Raw genomic sequence first — 16,735 nt, forward strand, 5'->3', positions numbered from 1 at the left:
CCCGTCCGCCGCCGGAAGGAAGAAGCAGAGGAGGAAAAGAAGCAACGAGGAGAAAGAAGAAGAAGAAAGGAGAAAAGAAGACGGGCTGCACCGGCCCAACGATCCAAGAAGCTGAGCCGGCCCTTTGCGTGCAAGCCGCCTAACCGGAGCCGGCCTTTTTGTCCCCCAGCCGGCCTGCAAGCCGCAGGCCGAGCCGCCCACCTGTGTGAGCCGATCCTTGTTGGGCCGCCAGTTCTGGTTTTACCTTACACGCGGGGCTCACATGTAAGCCTCTGGTGAGAGACTGACCGATGGGGCCCACTGACTCGCGGACCCCACTTACCCGGTTGACCAGTCAACGGTCAACGCTTACGTCAGTAGGGCCTACTGCTGACGTCAGCAGAGCTGACCCCCAGGTGACATCCTGATGATGTCGTGCTGACGTCATCATGCCACGTGGCACGCTCTAGTGCTGCCATGTGTCACCTCTGTGTTTTTCCTTTTTCGATAATTATTTATTAATTCCAAAAAATGCTTTAACCGTAAAAAATTCATAGTAATTCAACTGAAGCTCCGAAAAATATGAAACCAGTTTCATAATTCTTCTCAAATCATGAACTACGCGTTAGAATAGGTTTTGTTGTGAGTTGGATCTCTTTTGAGCCTGTTTTGTGCATTCTTGCACTTTGCCCCTTGTATTTATACGTAATTACGACTAAGTCCTGACGAGAAGGTGTTGATCGAGGTTCCAAGCAACCAGCCGATCTAGAAGGACGTCCCGGACGACCAGAAGATCCAGAAGGACTACCTCGACACCCGGAGGATCCAGAAGGACATACGGACGACTAGAAGACGTCAGAGATCAAGGAAGACTACGAAGACCTATCAGGTTCACGCCCGTCCGTGATTGAATTCCTATTAGGCATTGCTTGCTAGATACGCTATGCACCCAAAATTGAGTGTGATGAGATGAGCTTGCATGGCCATTTACTTTCCGTATTCCTTGTTTCCCATACTTAGCTTTGATTGATACATGCTATTGCTACTATGAGTGAGATTTGGGGTATGGGAATATATGATGTGATAGTCCTTACTTGCTGGAAGATGCCTCCACATATATGGGAGTTGGTGATTAGGTTACAGCGGGGGTGAGCGGCCCCTTTTCTCTGATCTTCGGATCGAGAGCCGGGGATTGTGTGTTGGGCACGATCCTGTGAGCACCTGTGATGGGTGACGGGCACCTGTGGCGGGTGCTAGACCGTTCCTGTGGGAACATAGTAGAGGTGTAGTTTTGGAGGAGATACTTGTAATGGGTATCGATTGCAGACTGTGTTGACGGAATGCCAACTTGGATGAAGACGCTCGCCTCGGCTGGATGAAGGACTTGAATTTGTGGACCTAGTGACGGAACTATGTCAAACGTGCACACCACTTATCCTTTATGAGGGGGGACCCAACCCGAGCTAGCTATGCGCAGCACCATTACTGCAGGAGGATAGTGTTTTAGTGTCAGGGGGAGAGGGCAGGACCCTATCGCCCCCGATCGCAGGATCCATGGAGATTCCATTCTAGATAGCTTCACAGCCCCGAGCGACCTACTGCGGGAGGACGCGCCCCAGACTGGGAGTAGGATGGTGCCGTAGCCGTTAGTTTCGTTGACTGGTGCCTCGGAGTTGGTCGGCTGATCCCCGGCTAGCGACGGGGCGAGTGGGTACAGGTGTACAACCCCTGCAGGGTGAAAACTATACGTATAGCCGCGTACTCGGTCATGTACAACTCTGGATCTGGCACCACACTGTAGGTAGATCCACATATACTTTTCTACCTCCCTCTAGTCTACTTTTCCTGCTTGGATATCAACTGAGGTGCGGGGAGAGGGAGTTTCAGCACCGAAACAGGGTTGAGACAGTTGTAGTGGAAGATAGGAGATCGGGAGTCCGGGTTGCCGGAGCTGCCCGTGTTGAAAGGTGTTTGGATGACTTATACATATACTGCTTGCATAGGAAGACATAGCATATCCTTGGCATTACTTTTATACCGTCTGCATCCACATAAAGCTTGCATACGGATGGTGATGTGAACATATCTCATCCTTGGGGATAGCCTGATAGATGCAGGATCCGAGAGAAGGAGTCGACAGGACGACAAACGTGGAAGGAGTTAAGGATGGCCCGAGCTACACTCCGAGCTGCCTGTGGAGAAGGATCGAGAAGATTCGTGAAGACGAAGTTTGCCTAGAAGACTAGATATCGTTTCCGCTTTCTGTTTGTTTTCTTTTAGCCCAAAGGGCTTGTACTCTGAGATTCGTATTACAATCCTTTGGATTATATAATACATAAACCCATGTGATGTTGTAAACGTGAGTCATGTCTGTGATATCCAATTGAAATGAGTTATGTATGTGATAGCTACTGATCCAGGGACTATCACGACGATATAGAGAGTCGGTTTCACCTATCGGGAACCCGGTCTGTTTCAACTAGCACCTTCAAAATATAATCTCCTCCATTCATCTACCACAAGCTGGCCCACAGGGATGAAAATGGTATGAATATTTTCCGACCGACCGACCGACCGACCGAAAGGATCGGATAGTAATTCGGATAGTTTTTTTTCGGATACTCGAGTACTATTCCGGATATCCGATCCGATATTGGATACTTAAAATAGATATCAAAATTGAATACAATATGCTCAATACCTGGCAGATATTGGATATCTATTTTTTTTCCTCGGATATATCTAAAAATTATCTGAATAAGTATCAGGCACATAAACAACCCACTAGGGATGTAAACGGATCGGATACGGACGGATATAATCGATATTGTATTTGTTTTCACATTTTTTATCGGATTTGGATTCGAACACGGATAGCCTCAGATACAAATATAAATACGAATTGCTTCAGTTACGAATACGAATAGATGTGTATCAAATACGGAGTGAGCGGGACGCGGATAACATCGGACGCGGATATTTCTTGGATATCGAGTAAAGGCATCATTCATAAATAGCACACGTGTTGTAACCAATTCAACACCCTACAAGTCCAAATTCTAACTAGATTACGCTTAATTACAATTTCTAACTTATTGCATAGATGAGAGATTCGATTACACGAGTACGCGACAATCCGACATCCTAACTTGCTATGTAGCTTAGAGCCTTAGACGGAGAGATACTCTTATATTTACACAACATTATAACTTAGTACATAGGCGGTACTTGCCACTTTTGAGAGGCACTTGAATCGACTACAAGAGTACAAAACACAACAATACAACATCCTAACTTACTGCATGCTGCATAGATGAAGCATCATCCTAGTTAGTAGTTGGCAAGAGTACATCGTCGCATAAATAAATATTACATTCGGCTCACCCTCTCTACTCTCATTCTCATGGACCATTTACGTTGACAACTTCAGCCACATCAGCATTTGCATTTCCACCTTCACCTGCATTTCGCCCAACGTTGACTCTCCATAACGCCATGTTTCTTGTGTATCTCCATGTAGATAGTATAGTGTTCCCAAACACTAGATCTTGGAGCAGCCGTACTAATACAAAAGAGTGAAGATTTGCTACTCTTGCTACTCGCCCGGCTCCCGCCCGCAGCACGCCCCTTGCTACTCTTGTTGTTCCTGCTGGTCCCCGCGAGATTCCAGTGGCTGCTAGGGTGCTAGCGGTTTGGAGCAACAGCAGCGCCATCGCTGGTAGCGTCTCCGATGAGCTTGCCGCATAGGGGAGTACTGTAGAAACAAATCCATAGTGTCCATCAGCAAATTCAACAATAAACAAAGTCCGCTAGCAAACATTGCGTTTCTACGATGTCCAGGGGCAAATTTACCGGGTCCCGCGTTATCTGCGTCCTTCGATGAAATCCATGGCTTTCAGATCTGACGACAGGGAGACATGCCTACTGCAGTGTGCACGCCACCCCACGGCCCCACGGCGCCACGTCACAGACAATCCCGCGGCTCTCCCACACTGCCAGCTGCATCCCACCCAAACCCCACCTCGGATACTCTCCGGCGGTTGCCGGAAGCACCAGGCCGCCGCCGGCGGGGGCTACCGCGAATCCCCTTCCAGCCGCCATGTACAGCTCCTACTCCGCCGCCGCTCTCGCGCTCAGGGCAGCTAAGCCGTCCTTGCACGCCCATTCCTCCTACTCCTACCTCCCCTCCCACCACTGCCACCGCGACGACGACGACGAGCACCGCCGCCGCCGCCGCCACCACCACCACCACGAGCTCCTCCAGCAGAGCCAGTACCTCGCCCCACGCTTCCTGCTCGACGGCTGCCTGCTCCGCCACTCGGCCCACCTCCTGCTGCTCTCCGCGCGGCTCCGTCCCCCGCCGCCGGCGCACCCGCATCCGCCCCGATGCCGCCGCCAGCGAGCGTCCGCGCGCTGCTGCTGCTGCGTCGGAGGCAGCGTGAGGCCGGTGGCTGGACAAGTTTCGTGGCAGGTGGAGGCGCGCGGCTGCTGTTGCTCCGGCCGCGGCGCTGTGAGGCCGGATCTTGCGGCGGTTTGCCGGCGATTGGAGGCGGGCAGGTGCCGTTGCGGTGGCTCCGGAGGTGTGAGGTTGCTTGGAGCTGACTGTGGACGGCGGGATGCACCGAGGTTGGTAAGGAGGGCGGTACGCCAGGAGGTGTGGGAGTACGATGGGGGCGAGTGGCCGCACAGGAGGTATTTGACGGAATGCCATGATGATTGGGAAGACAAAGTGGACTGTGATCGTGGTCAGTTGGAGGTTGTGCGTTTAGTTAAGAGGAGAAAGGAAGATGACGACGACGATGATGATGTCTGTCGATGTAGGGATTGTGGTCGGAGAAAGGGCCTGGGAAGCTATTACAATGGTGAGGATGCGTACAGTGGCCGGCGGAGGGAGAGAAGGGATGTGGGTGAGGATCAGCGCAGTTTTAGGGATTCTGACCGGAGGCGGCGACAGCAGAGGGATTATCATGATGATGAGGATGATCTCGACTTTAGGCGGCAGAGGCAGAGATGGGAAGGGAGAGATAATAGGGATTTTGACTTGGATGATGCAGTAGACACGAGGAGTGTTGAAACTAGAAGGTACCGTGGTGATGGAAGGGAATATGACCGGAGAAGAGAAAGAAGAGACTTTGACTCTGATGACACGGTTGATGTCAGGAGGGCTGGTCGGCATGCTGAGGATGCACGGAAATTTGATCGGAGAAAAGAGAGTAGGAATTTTGAGATTGATGATAAGGTTGATGTGAGGAGAGAAGGGAAGCGCTTTAGCAATGATGATTACAGATATGTTTCGCGGAACGAGAGAAATGAAGATGCTTATGGAGAGGATGTTTCACTCTTGAGATCACATCGTTGGAATAACAAAGAGATTGATTATGATGAGCAAGACCTTGCTGAGCGCAGGTACTACTCTGGAGGGAGGTCTCAGAAGTCTGCAAGAGCAACTTCATTCCATGAGGATGATTCAAGGAGGGCTTCAAGTTCGAGAAGCACAGTTGAGGCAAGACGTGCAAGGCAGGAAGAGAATTCATCCTCAAGGGTGAGGTTGCATGACAATGTAGACCGACGAAATGAGCAGACATATGAAGAAAGAAACCGGCGAAATTCAGTAGGTTGGTCAAATGATGAGAGAGATACATACGATTATGATGGTGCACGACTTGTCAGGGTAACAGATGCTAGGAAAAATACGCAAGATGTCAAGGTTATAACTGAGGATGATACTAAATTGACATCCAGTTCAAAAAACATGTCCATTTTGAAGCACAGTAGCAATGTAGATCAGCAAGGTGCAGTACAGAAGGATGAATCGAGGAAGAGCTCGCAGAAGATAATGGAGATATCAGAAGTCCAAGATTATCGCACCGAACGTGGTTCAAGCTCACAGAATTATCATCAGGAAGATAGAGGAAACTGTTTTGGGAATAGATCTTCTGTTCAAAATTCTGCGAAGATGGCTAGTGACAGTAGTAGACAAGTTGATCAGCACAATGAGGTGGACCAGAACTTGGTCTCATTCACTGAATCAAGTAAAAACTCAGAGAACCTCATAAATGTAACAACTGATAGCAGTCACAATGTCAGCAGGGCCTCTCACTCACAGAGAAATTATGATGAAGTAAACCAGACGGATGTTGATGACAGGTCTACTTCCTTGCAGAATATAATTCACATAACCAGAGATAAGAAGAGGATTGTGAACCAGCAAGTAATACATGAAACAGATATAGACGTACAAAATATTACACATGTTGATGTTTCGAAGATTCATGCGAGTGATACTTCCACGTCTAGAAGTTCGCAAAGTCACTTGGAAACTAAATCAGACGTGAACTCAACTTCCAACACGAGTTTCATTAATAGCATAAGGAGCCAGGAAAACGAAGTGTACCGAAATAAAATCTCTGCTAGTAGTAGTGCCATGGTTAGGGGTTCACAAAGCCATCTCGGTACTGGACTTTATGATCAGTTTCACTCAACGTCATCTACTAATATTGCTGACAACAGAAAGGAAAGTCAAGAACAAGTTGAACTTAATATTGCCAATGCTAGTAATGCTGTTGTAGCCAGCACTTTGGGCAGTCATCTCCAAACCAGAGTTGATGATCAGTTTCAGTCGACTTCAGATGTAAATACAATTGACAGTATGAAAGAACAAATTGATCCTGCTAAGATCCATGTTAGTGATGCTACAGTTGTTAGCAGTTCACAAGGTCTTGTGACTAGAAATGACAATCAAGTTCATAGGACATCAGCTGTACAATGGCCAAGGGAGAAACAAGGAAAGAATGATAAGCAAATTTCACAAGTTTCTAGTACAGAACGAAATGATGAAATAGGAAGCAAATTTTCTGAAACCTCTCATGATTCAAGAGATAGAATGGTAAGTTCAGAAGATACACATGAGAACATGGATTTGATCTGGCAGCAGGCAGACACAAGCGGTATCTCTGATGACAAAGACATCACTGGTTTGCTGTTAGAGAGCACTGAACAGGGATCATCTATGGTTACTGTGGATATGGCACAAGGAGCAGCAATAATGGGAAGCAATGAACAAGAAGTAAGAACTGAAACTACTGCAGGAATTATTATGCCAAGTGGTTCAAGTTCCAGGCAGTCTGTCAAGGAAAGCATGCTAGAGTCAGCTGCTCGATTAGAGAAGTCTTCTACCTTTCATGTTGGAAGGTTTGTTGATGAGATTCAAAAGGGAGTCTCAGATACAGACACTACTTCAACAGAGAAACATGAGAAATCCATAGTGGAAGGCACAACACGCTCTTCATCAAGGTCTAGAATGAAGGGACCAGCTGATGAGATGTGGGATGTCCATAGTACTACTTCTCAAGAGACCTTCAAGACAGCCGACAAGGAGGAAGGTTCATCAGCTGATGGAGTGACTAATTCTGCCTCCCAGACACCCAAACATGAATCTGCTGTTGCTAGAAGAGTTCACAAGTCACTCTGGGCTTATGTTGCTGACATAATCCGTCTTGGATGGATTCAACGTGGTGACTCTCATGATTCTAGTGACAAATTAGTTAAAAAAAGTTCATCCAGTAATTCTCAGAGTACAGAGGGTTGGCTTTCTAGTCAGGAACGCGATACTGACAGCACAAGGAAGAAAAATAAAGCAAAAGATCAGCAGTTGATAATGTCACACAGCGGAGAATCAGAACCTGGAGTGGCTTCAATGTCAAAGGAGGAATATTTTCACACTGGTACACAGGGACTGCAAATATCAGAAACTATTATTGAACCTAAAGTACATAGATCTGAGGGAGACTTGTTGGCTGGAAGTTCTAAGGATGATCTACATGTATCAGAGGAGAGAATAAAACAATCTGATGTGGGTGAATCACCCGAAGGAAATACCATAGATGATAGCATACCGACTTTGATAGATGTCACAGTAGGACATTTACCAGAACATAAAACTGCTACTTCATCCAGGATCACAACAAAGGGTTCAGGTGAGTTTAATACTGGTAAAGGAATGTTGGCTGGCAGCTCTTCTGTGACCATAAGTGCAACGGAAGCTGGTCGCAGTGGTGATGGAGCTGATTGGATATATGATCCTTCAGGTGCTATAACTCCTTATCCTCACCCTCAAACGCAAGCAGTAGTGCCACACGAAAGTACCTCAACTAGCATCCATGAACCACCAGCATTACCTGTGGGAGGTATAAGGTTTGAAGAGAAGAATGTTGTGCAAGAGGCTCCAGAAATTATTAAAACAGGGGGGAAAGAAGCGGAATTGAAGAGGAGGAATTTTCAAAGAAATAAACAGGTATTGAAGGAGACATTTGATGAATGGGAGGAAGCATACCAGCATGATGCTGAGCAGAGGAAGGCTGATGAGTTATTCATGAGGGAAGCATTACTTGAAGCCCAGAGAGCTGCAGATATTTGGGAGGTACCTGTTGGAGCAGTGCTAGTACAAAACGGCGAAATTATTGCTCGTGGCTGTAATCTGTAAGTAATAGTATCATATTATATAGTTAACCATAGGCTAAAAATTTGAAATATTCACTTTGCTAACTATTCTGTGCCCTCCTTTTCTTCAGAGTTGAAGATCTCAGGGATTCAACTGCACATGCTGAAATTGTTTGCATAAGAGAAGCTTCTAACAAACTCAAGACATGGCGCTTGGCGGTAATATTTCACATACATATTTTTCTGTTTCCTGACTGAGAAGAATAAAAAATCCCCCCATATTGAGTCATTTCTCTTTTATATGATATCTTTATTTGTCCTGGGAGATATCATCTCAAACTGGTTATGACACTTGAGATGGATAGCCATCTAATTGACAATACATAAATGCTTACATGCTATAGTTGTTAGTTCATAGATTCGGGCTTCTCATATCCCTAGGCTATGCTAAATGTGTGTTGCAGTTCTCATTATTTTAAAATTTTGAATCAGAAGGATTATTGCTTTTCGGCTTTCAGAAGGACATCACAAAATATCTTTCTTTGTGACATTTTTTGAAATAAAGATTCATTTTTAAATGCAGAACTTTGTGACCGCGAATGCATAGCAATTTTATGAATCCTTTTATGCATTTATGTTTGTATAAATTTGCTATTTTAGAAATTTCCTAATAAAAAATATTGCAGGACACAACACTTTACGTGACACTGGAACCTTGTGCCATGTGCGCTGGAGCTATTCTTCAAGCTAGAATCGACACTGTAGTATGGGGTGCCCCAAACAAACTTATTGGAGCCGATGGCAGCTGGGTTAGGTATGTTATACCAGCATGAAATTTTATACCAATCCATTTTTGTAGCTTAGGATCTTTAATCTCTGGAGTTTTCGTACTTGAAGCACGTCTGCAGATATTTGGGAGGTAATATGGTTGAAGCAATGCAGAATGCACCATTCTATATGTATGGAGTAGATAAACTATCAAAATATTATTTTATTATAGAAAACAATAAAAATACTGTCATAGGATAAGAACATTAATAGGGTTCTAACCTGCAAATAATGGCAGAGTTACATATGAGAGTTTTGATTCAACTTTGAATGACAATACTCTGAAAGCAATCATCATCAGGTACCTCCTCTTGTTTACGACACCACAGATAAAAAATAATGACATAAGACCTTGCAAATCTCGGGTGGGACCCTGGTAAATCCAATCAACCATACACTAATGTCAAGCAACAACAGAATGGTGGATGTCATGGGGAAAACTAGTTAGATCACTGCAGAAATTAGATATAGGGCCTGGTCATGGGCATGGCTGCTATTGCATGCTGTATATGCTGACTGCAACCAAGAGGCCTGGCCAATAACAGAATAGTGTCCTAGTTGAAAGGAGATGGAGTTGCCTCTTCCTTTTTCAACAACAATTAGCATCTGCAGCAAAGGTTATCTTTTGTTCACTTAAATCTCTGTAAAAGACTGATCAAATTTTTGTTAGGTAGCAGATATGGACGTCAATTAAAAACAGTGAAGCAGAGCTTCCCTGATGCTGTTTGGTTTCATCTGTTTGGCCAACCCTTGGTAACCTCATGTAGTATCAATAGGAATTGAGAGTTAGATTGTTTTTTCTCAGTTTCATTAGCATTTTAGTACCAATTGTATACATTAGTAAAACAAAATCTCTAGAAAGGTATATTAAATAGTGCTTATGAACAATAGCGTTTGTCAATGATACTGCCACGCGCTACTTAGCTGTTCATTAATATTAGGGAAATTGGTCTGTGGCACATCCCCAAATGGTGATTTTGTGCACAGCACACTTCACTCTTTGAAATTATGCACAGCACACTCCATTCTTTAATTTTTGTCTCCAACACACCGCAGCACATAAAAGGTCTTCTTTGCCCTTGCAAAAACCGGGCCCACCCGTCAGCTCTCTCCCTCTCCCCCGCCAGCACACTCCCTGATCTATGGCCACCGGATCCGAGCCGCGACGCGTCGCCGGGGAGCTCGAGCCCGGGGCGGATCCGCGCCGAGCTCGGTGCCGAAGGAGCCGCCGGCAGGGCGGAGCTGCTGCTGCCCGCGCCACCGGGCTGCCCCTGCTCCGGGCGCGGCGGAGCAGCCGAGGCGGCTCCGTCCACCGCCGCCGCCCGCGGATCCGCCATGGGAAGGGGAAGGACTGGGAGGAGGCGGATCCACGCCGCCGGCCACTGCGCGCAAGCTGCAGCTCCGGCGGCCGGCGCGCGAGGGAGCGGAGGGGCGAGGCGCTTGTGGCCATGCGCTCGCCGGCGCCGCGGACAGGGGGCCGGGGAGGACGAGGAGCTCGCGGGGCCCCTGCACGCCGCACCGAGCTCTGCCGACGCCCCGGGCGGCCGTCCGCCCGCCGCCGGCGAGGGAGAGGATGGAGGGGGGCGCCGTCCGTCCACCCGCTGCCCCCGCCCCACCCGCTACCCCGGCGAGCTCCAAGGCTGGCGCGCCTCGTGGGGAGAGGGAGCAGAGGAAGGGCGGCGCGGCCCTGCGGCTCGCTGGAGGCCGTCAGGGGCCTGCCTCGCCGAGCGCCGCGCCCACCTCGCCTGCCTCGCCGCGCGCCGCTCCTGCCGAAGCACGCGCCGGACCGTGATGCCGGAGCTCAGGCGCCCGTGCCACCATGCTGCCCGTGCCTGCCCCGACCAAGGTTTTAAAAAACGCTAGACGCTAGGTGAACACTAGCCTATGGTTTAGAGTTTTTTGTGATTAAACGTAGATTAAACGTCTTTTGTAATTAAACGACACTGTGATTAAACGCAACGCTAGGCCAAAGTTTAGAGTTTAATCAAGATTAAACGTAGTTTTAAAACGTTTTTTAAAACAGGGACCCCGACGGCCTGCTGCAGCCACATCGGCCTTGGAGGCGCCGCCGCCGGCCTTGAGCGCGCGCTGGCCTTGCTGACGGGGGAGAGGGAGAGAGCTGACGGGTGGGCCCGATTTTTGCATGGGCAAAGAAGACCTTTTATGTGCTACGGTGTGTTGGAGACAAAAATCAAAGAATGGAGTGTGTTGTGCACAATTTCAAAGAGTGGAGTGTGTTGTGCACAAAATCACCATTAGGGGATGTGCCACAGACCAATTTCCCTTAATATTATATGCCCCATGGCCAGACCAAAGTTATTGATATTGTGTTTCTCACATTTGGATGAGTCACGACTCATGAGACCTGTAGCTTTACACTCTAGTAGGGAAACAAGGTTATTCCCAATTAAAATGTAGATTTTTTTTTCATATTTCATTTGCTTTTGTTGAACCTACAATTTCCATTTATCAAGGTGAGGATGGAAAACTCAAAAAACAAAAAAGAACTGCTCTGACACTTGTTTTTCAGGCTCTTCCCTGGGGATGGACAAACAAGCACTCTGGATTCAGCAAACCAGAGCCAGGCCACGGGGCCAATCCATCCTTTCCATCCGAAGATAACCATCAGACGCGGTGTGCTGTCGACGGAGTGCTCGGAGATAATGCAACAGTTCTTCCAGCTGAGGCGGAGGAAGAAGCAGAAGCCGCAGTCGCCACCTCGCGCCCACCACCATGGGCACCACCATCCTGTCAAGTTCTTCAGCAAGATGCACCACATGTTTGGCACCATCTTCTGTCTGTAGTAGCTTTGCCTCTCTTTTTCCAGTTTTCCCATTTTCCATATGACAAAAGTCCGGGGTTAATGCATTTCGTTGTGTGCGGTAAGTGGTTTCCACTGAGGTGTAGGTATTAGTTTGTATAATTGTGAGATAAGGGAACCATCGTCAGCCGTTGTATTTCCTTGTGCTAATAAGGGCTGGAGCTGGTATTCCAATGTGCAGACGCCAGGTGTCTGCACTTGTTGCATTTCCTTGCTCACGACTGAAGGAGGAGAAGAAATGGTGTGCGGCGTTTCCCCTGGCTGATGCCCGGTGGCTGATGGTTGTCAGATTCTGTAATCGAATTACTGAACCAACCGATCTGAAATTATTGAACCGAGATATCGTCGAATTATGCTCAGTAAAAGGGTGGTAGTAATCGCGCGCAATAGTTGTTACTGGAAATTTTTCTTCAGTAATTAGTTAGATATAGTTACACCTAGAGGGTGTTTAGATATTATTAACATGCTTAAGTTATCATATATTAGTTTATATCATCTTCATTTTTATCATTAATGTAAAATAATGCTCGGCTTGTGAGCAAAACGAGCCGTGGCTCGAGGTTTTGGAACGAATCGAGTCAAACTCAACTTTTTAGCTCGTTAATCTTACCTTGCCGAGAGCTGACTTGTCAGCCATCCCTATCAGTTTTATTTTGTGCAGAGGGGGTGTTGCCTGCAGAAAAATAATAAAGCGTGCCCGGTGTTTCCTGCTAATTGGGCTTTACTGGGCCTCAAAGATATACTTACTACATCTTAATCACCTTCCACATGATGGCCCGTTCTCTCCTCTCTTTCTCTCCCTCTCGGCCGCCTTCTTTCCAAGCGGCGGCGGCAGGGGCCTGACGCCGCGTCGCCGCCGCCCTTGCTTCGCCGGGCGCTTCGCCGGCCGACAAGGTACGCCCACCCTCTCCCTTCCCTTCCTTTCCTGACCATTAACTTGTGCTGTTTATATTCGGATCTGACCATGGATTTTACTTACCTACGAACTTCGATTTTTTTTTCCCAAAAATTATTTTGTACCATGTCCGCCCATGGCTGGTGTGGATGGATATTCGTATTCCCATCCTTGCTGTCCCGTGGGAGGGTTTCGTATAGGCTATAAGCACTTCGTTTCCAGTTCCAATTCAATTCATGCACGCCCCCGCCCCATGATTTTTGCAAAATTTGGAGGAACATAAGCATGCAGACCAAAATATTGCAAGGGGTTATGGTGGAAAATCGAACACGTCATGTGACGTTACATGTTAAAGGAGTGAGATGGTTAGGCCAAGGATCATAATTGTCGGTGCAGGGAATTACGAGCCCATGCCCAGTCTGTACAACTTACTGCAGTTTTTGAACGAACCATCAATAATTTTTTTTTTTGAACGAACACTTATTGCAGTTTCACATATGCTTACCGTCCTAGTTTGTTTCAGAGACATCTGGCTTGAGAAGCTTCGGATTCTGCCATTCTGCTAGTCTCGCAATGAGAATCTCTGAGCGTCTGGGTAGCAGCGCCGTTGACATGCAAGTAGATCAGCTCTCCCTTCACGCCTTCCTCAAATTTGGTTGTGCCTGTTCCAGTTTCCTTTTCTTGAACGGATTTGTGGGACTAGTGCGGTTTCTCCTCTTCTATTAAGAATTGTAAATTGCGTATACAGGGTGAGGAAAATGAAGATGGCGCACTTGATAAGGCAGATGAGCAGACAACTCAATGTCTGAAGCTCGAAATAAGCGACTCCTTTCTGACATCCATTGCGCTCATGCTGGCTTGGGACAGGAATGCTTTTCTTCAAACCAAATATAATGATAGGATCAAATATGAGGAGCTAACAACTGCACAGAACCAGCATACGGGTGCCAAGAATTACAAAAGAGTTTCGACTGAGATGCCTCTTCTATCACTTACCATCGGCAACAAGAAGGTATATATGTTCAGAATATATTTCCTGTTTTGGCCTCTTTTTTTTCAAGATCAGTGTCATAATATGTTTTTTTGATGGCTCTGAACCTGTATGTAGTTCATTCGTAACGGTGACTGCAACATACTCGCTTCTTTCTGCTACGTAACACAGCTAATCGTGTGCAAGTTGTTCTATGAAAAGCTGACTAGAAGGGTTGATATCCCCTTCTCGAACATCACATCTCTTCTTGTCTGTTTTAACAATGGAGGATTTGATGCCTTGAGAATAGAGGTGTGGATTTTTTTACCTGGCGAAAATTAATATTGATCCTCTTTCGTAGTGTCAGTACATGAAGAAATTGATGAGTCAATCATGCAGGCGAGATCTTCACTCGAATATTTCTCTGCTGATAAGCCACTTCCTGGAAAGTTTACTAGCTGGAAAGTGGACGACTCCAAACAAGATAACTGTTTTCCAGAGTCAAAGTAACCGCTCAACTTTTATTTTCCCTATATTGACTCATTTTCCTTTTTAACAAGCATTGAAGATGGATTCATGGTACAGTAGTTGTTACAGACCCACTTCTCTTTTATGATTCTATTGTTTTGTCTGTCTGAATCATATTTCAGATTTGTCTTCCTTGAGATAGAGAAGGGGAAGCTTGAAAAGGGTCTTGCAAAACTATTGTATATTGATCCAAGATTACAGCGTACAGTGGAATTTGCAAGAGCTACTGGTGACCAACACATGTACCAAAGCCATGTCCATGTCCATGCTCACACACAGCAAACCAACATGTCTGCTCCTCAGCCGTTCCTATCTTTCAATGTGCTCCCTACATTGGAGGGAGAATGTAGTATGTTCTTATCAACTCTTCATTCATAGGTAAGGTAGCCATCTCACTGACTATAAGCATTTGTTTTTTTTCCAACACCAGTTAACTCTTGATGTCACGCATTATGATTTGCAGGATCAGACCAGCGTGAGTGTATGATTCAATGAAGATATCCTTGAGTGTGAAAGATACAATGAGATGATAATGCTTCTGAGCACGTAGATAAGATGATGAAACTTTGGAAATGTGATATATATTCTTTTAGGTAGACTAGGAAATTTCAGTTTTGCATCAACTGTATAGTGTATTAGATTCCATTATAGATGAACGGATTACTAATGCCAAGGAGACAAAAGAAACTTAGTAGTAAATATGTCTTCTTAAACTTCAGCAGTGCTGTCAGCGAGATGCAACACCTTAAATCTTCATCTGGGTTGTCAGCCATACTTGTTCACAAAAATATTTACATCCTTGTATGAGATTGTATGGAATGTCATAGAGGTGCCTATCATGCATGCCAGTGGAGCCATTTCATTGTATTTGAGCTAATTTGCTGTTATAGTTTACTGGGAGGGAACTATGTATTGTGATCCACTGGACATTTTCTGTTTCTTACAGGAGCATATCAGCATAAACTGTCTGTTGCCCATACGGAACAAGGGTTTGCATGTCAGCTAGTAAAGTCATTTTTATGGTCGCTGTGTTGTCATGCAAAGTCTGAATGCCCTGTTTACGGGGTGCGCGTTCCTGGTTTGCACTTTGCAGATACAATTGTTCTGCTGGTTGTGGTTGGTGGCTGGTGCTAATTTGCTATTAAAGAAAAGTACTGCTGGTTGGCTGGTGGCTGGTGCTGATTTGGTGTGAGAGAAAAATACTGCTGCTGGCAACCACCAGAACAGAACAGAGTGATTGTCCCGTGTGTTTCTGTGTGACAGCATTAATGTCAAATGATTTTCCATAACATATGTCCCACTGATTACAATGTTAAAGAAATGCATCTCTTTTTCGCTCAGCTGCTTCCTCTGCTCTCGTCGTCTGCTTCAGCGACGCCCTCCGTGAACCAGCGCTACCTGAGCGTCTACTGTCCACAGGACCTTGGATCTGGATCTGGATGGCGACAGTGGTTGCGGCAGGCCAGGCTCCTGAACGCCTCCTGATAGCAACATTCACTCTGTTCTGCTGGCAACCAGCAACAGTTCTTTTCTCACGCATCAAATTAGCCACCAGCCACTAAATTATGTCTTTTGCCTCCCATGCATACATGCATTTTGCAGGGTCATTCAAGTCTACAAATTTTGTCCAAGGTTCACTCGAGATGGAAATGTGCAGCAGCATGTCTTATTGTCCGGAAGTTTATTTGTTGAGATTCTCCCAAATACACAGGATTAAACATGCACGTACTATGGTAAAAGTCATAGCTCGCATCCAAACTGTTGCCCCATTATTGCAGAATAACTTATCACTTCGATAATTCTCGAATCAGGAATTACTTGTTATGCCTGCTTGCCTGCTATGTTTCCCTCCACTTTCGTGTCCAGCCCATAATTTCGGGTATGTTCTTATCACTGCAAAACTAAATAGATAGACAGTGCTATCAAGAATAGAATAAATATAGTTTATTCTTCAGTATATTACTGTCAAAGGATGCCGAATTTCCTTCTTTTCTGAAATGAAAGGAACTCGAATAAATGTATGCTGAAAACATGATATATTATTGTAAAAGTTGCTGACAAAAGACGAACCAAGCTGGTTCATTGCCGCACATGGAGGGTAGACACAAGTGACGGCCAAAGCCCAAAGGTATGGTCAGAATTTAGCTTCACTTGTTGGCTGGTATGGCTTTCTGCAAGTATGCTTGAAATTTTATCTAGACCAACTATATGAGGGTTAAAATAATGAGGAATGTGAATTGTGTAGAACCAAGTTACCAGGCATCCGGGTTTATTC

At 46.1% G+C, this 16,735-nt stretch overlaps 2 protein-coding genes and 1 long non-coding RNA gene across 3 annotated transcripts; all 3 read left to right on the top strand.

Moving 5' to 3' along the window:
* Positions 1-738: 738 nt before the first annotated feature.
* LOC120705077 lies at positions 739-2,379 on the top strand. The gene is made up of 2 exons (XR_005687773.1): positions 739-868; positions 2,083-2,379. It is a non-coding gene; the product is annotated as an uncharacterized LOC120705077 (long non-coding RNA).
* A 1,552-nt stretch (positions 2,380-3,931) lies between these two features.
* On the top strand, positions 3,932-12,426 carry LOC120703212 (tRNA(adenine(34)) deaminase, chloroplastic-like). The gene is made up of 4 exons (XM_039987228.1): positions 3,932-8,457; positions 8,550-8,637; positions 9,105-9,232; positions 11,777-12,426. Exons 1-4 carry the CDS (start codon positions 4,079-4,081, stop codon positions 12,048-12,050), a joined length of 4,869 nt encoding a protein of 1,622 aa, XP_039843162.1. The 5' UTR covers positions 3,932-4,078; the 3' UTR covers positions 12,051-12,426.
* Positions 12,427-12,806: 380 nt separating this feature from the next.
* Positions 12,807-15,376, top strand: LOC120703213. The gene is made up of 7 exons (XM_039987229.1): positions 12,807-12,961; positions 13,486-13,580; positions 13,711-13,974; positions 14,071-14,244; positions 14,332-14,438; positions 14,583-14,838; positions 14,924-15,376. Exons 2-6 carry the CDS (start codon positions 13,536-13,538, stop codon positions 14,836-14,838), a joined length of 846 nt encoding a protein of 281 aa, XP_039843163.1. The 5' UTR covers positions 12,807-12,961; positions 13,486-13,535; the 3' UTR covers positions 14,924-15,376.
* Positions 15,377-16,735: the final 1,359 nt, after the last annotated feature.

The sequence above is a fragment of the Panicum virgatum genome, chromosome 4K (assembly GCF_016808335.1).
Source record: "Panicum virgatum strain AP13 chromosome 4K, P.virgatum_v5, whole genome shotgun sequence".
Classification (NCBI taxonomy): domain Eukaryota; kingdom Viridiplantae; phylum Streptophyta; class Magnoliopsida; order Poales; family Poaceae; genus Panicum; species Panicum virgatum.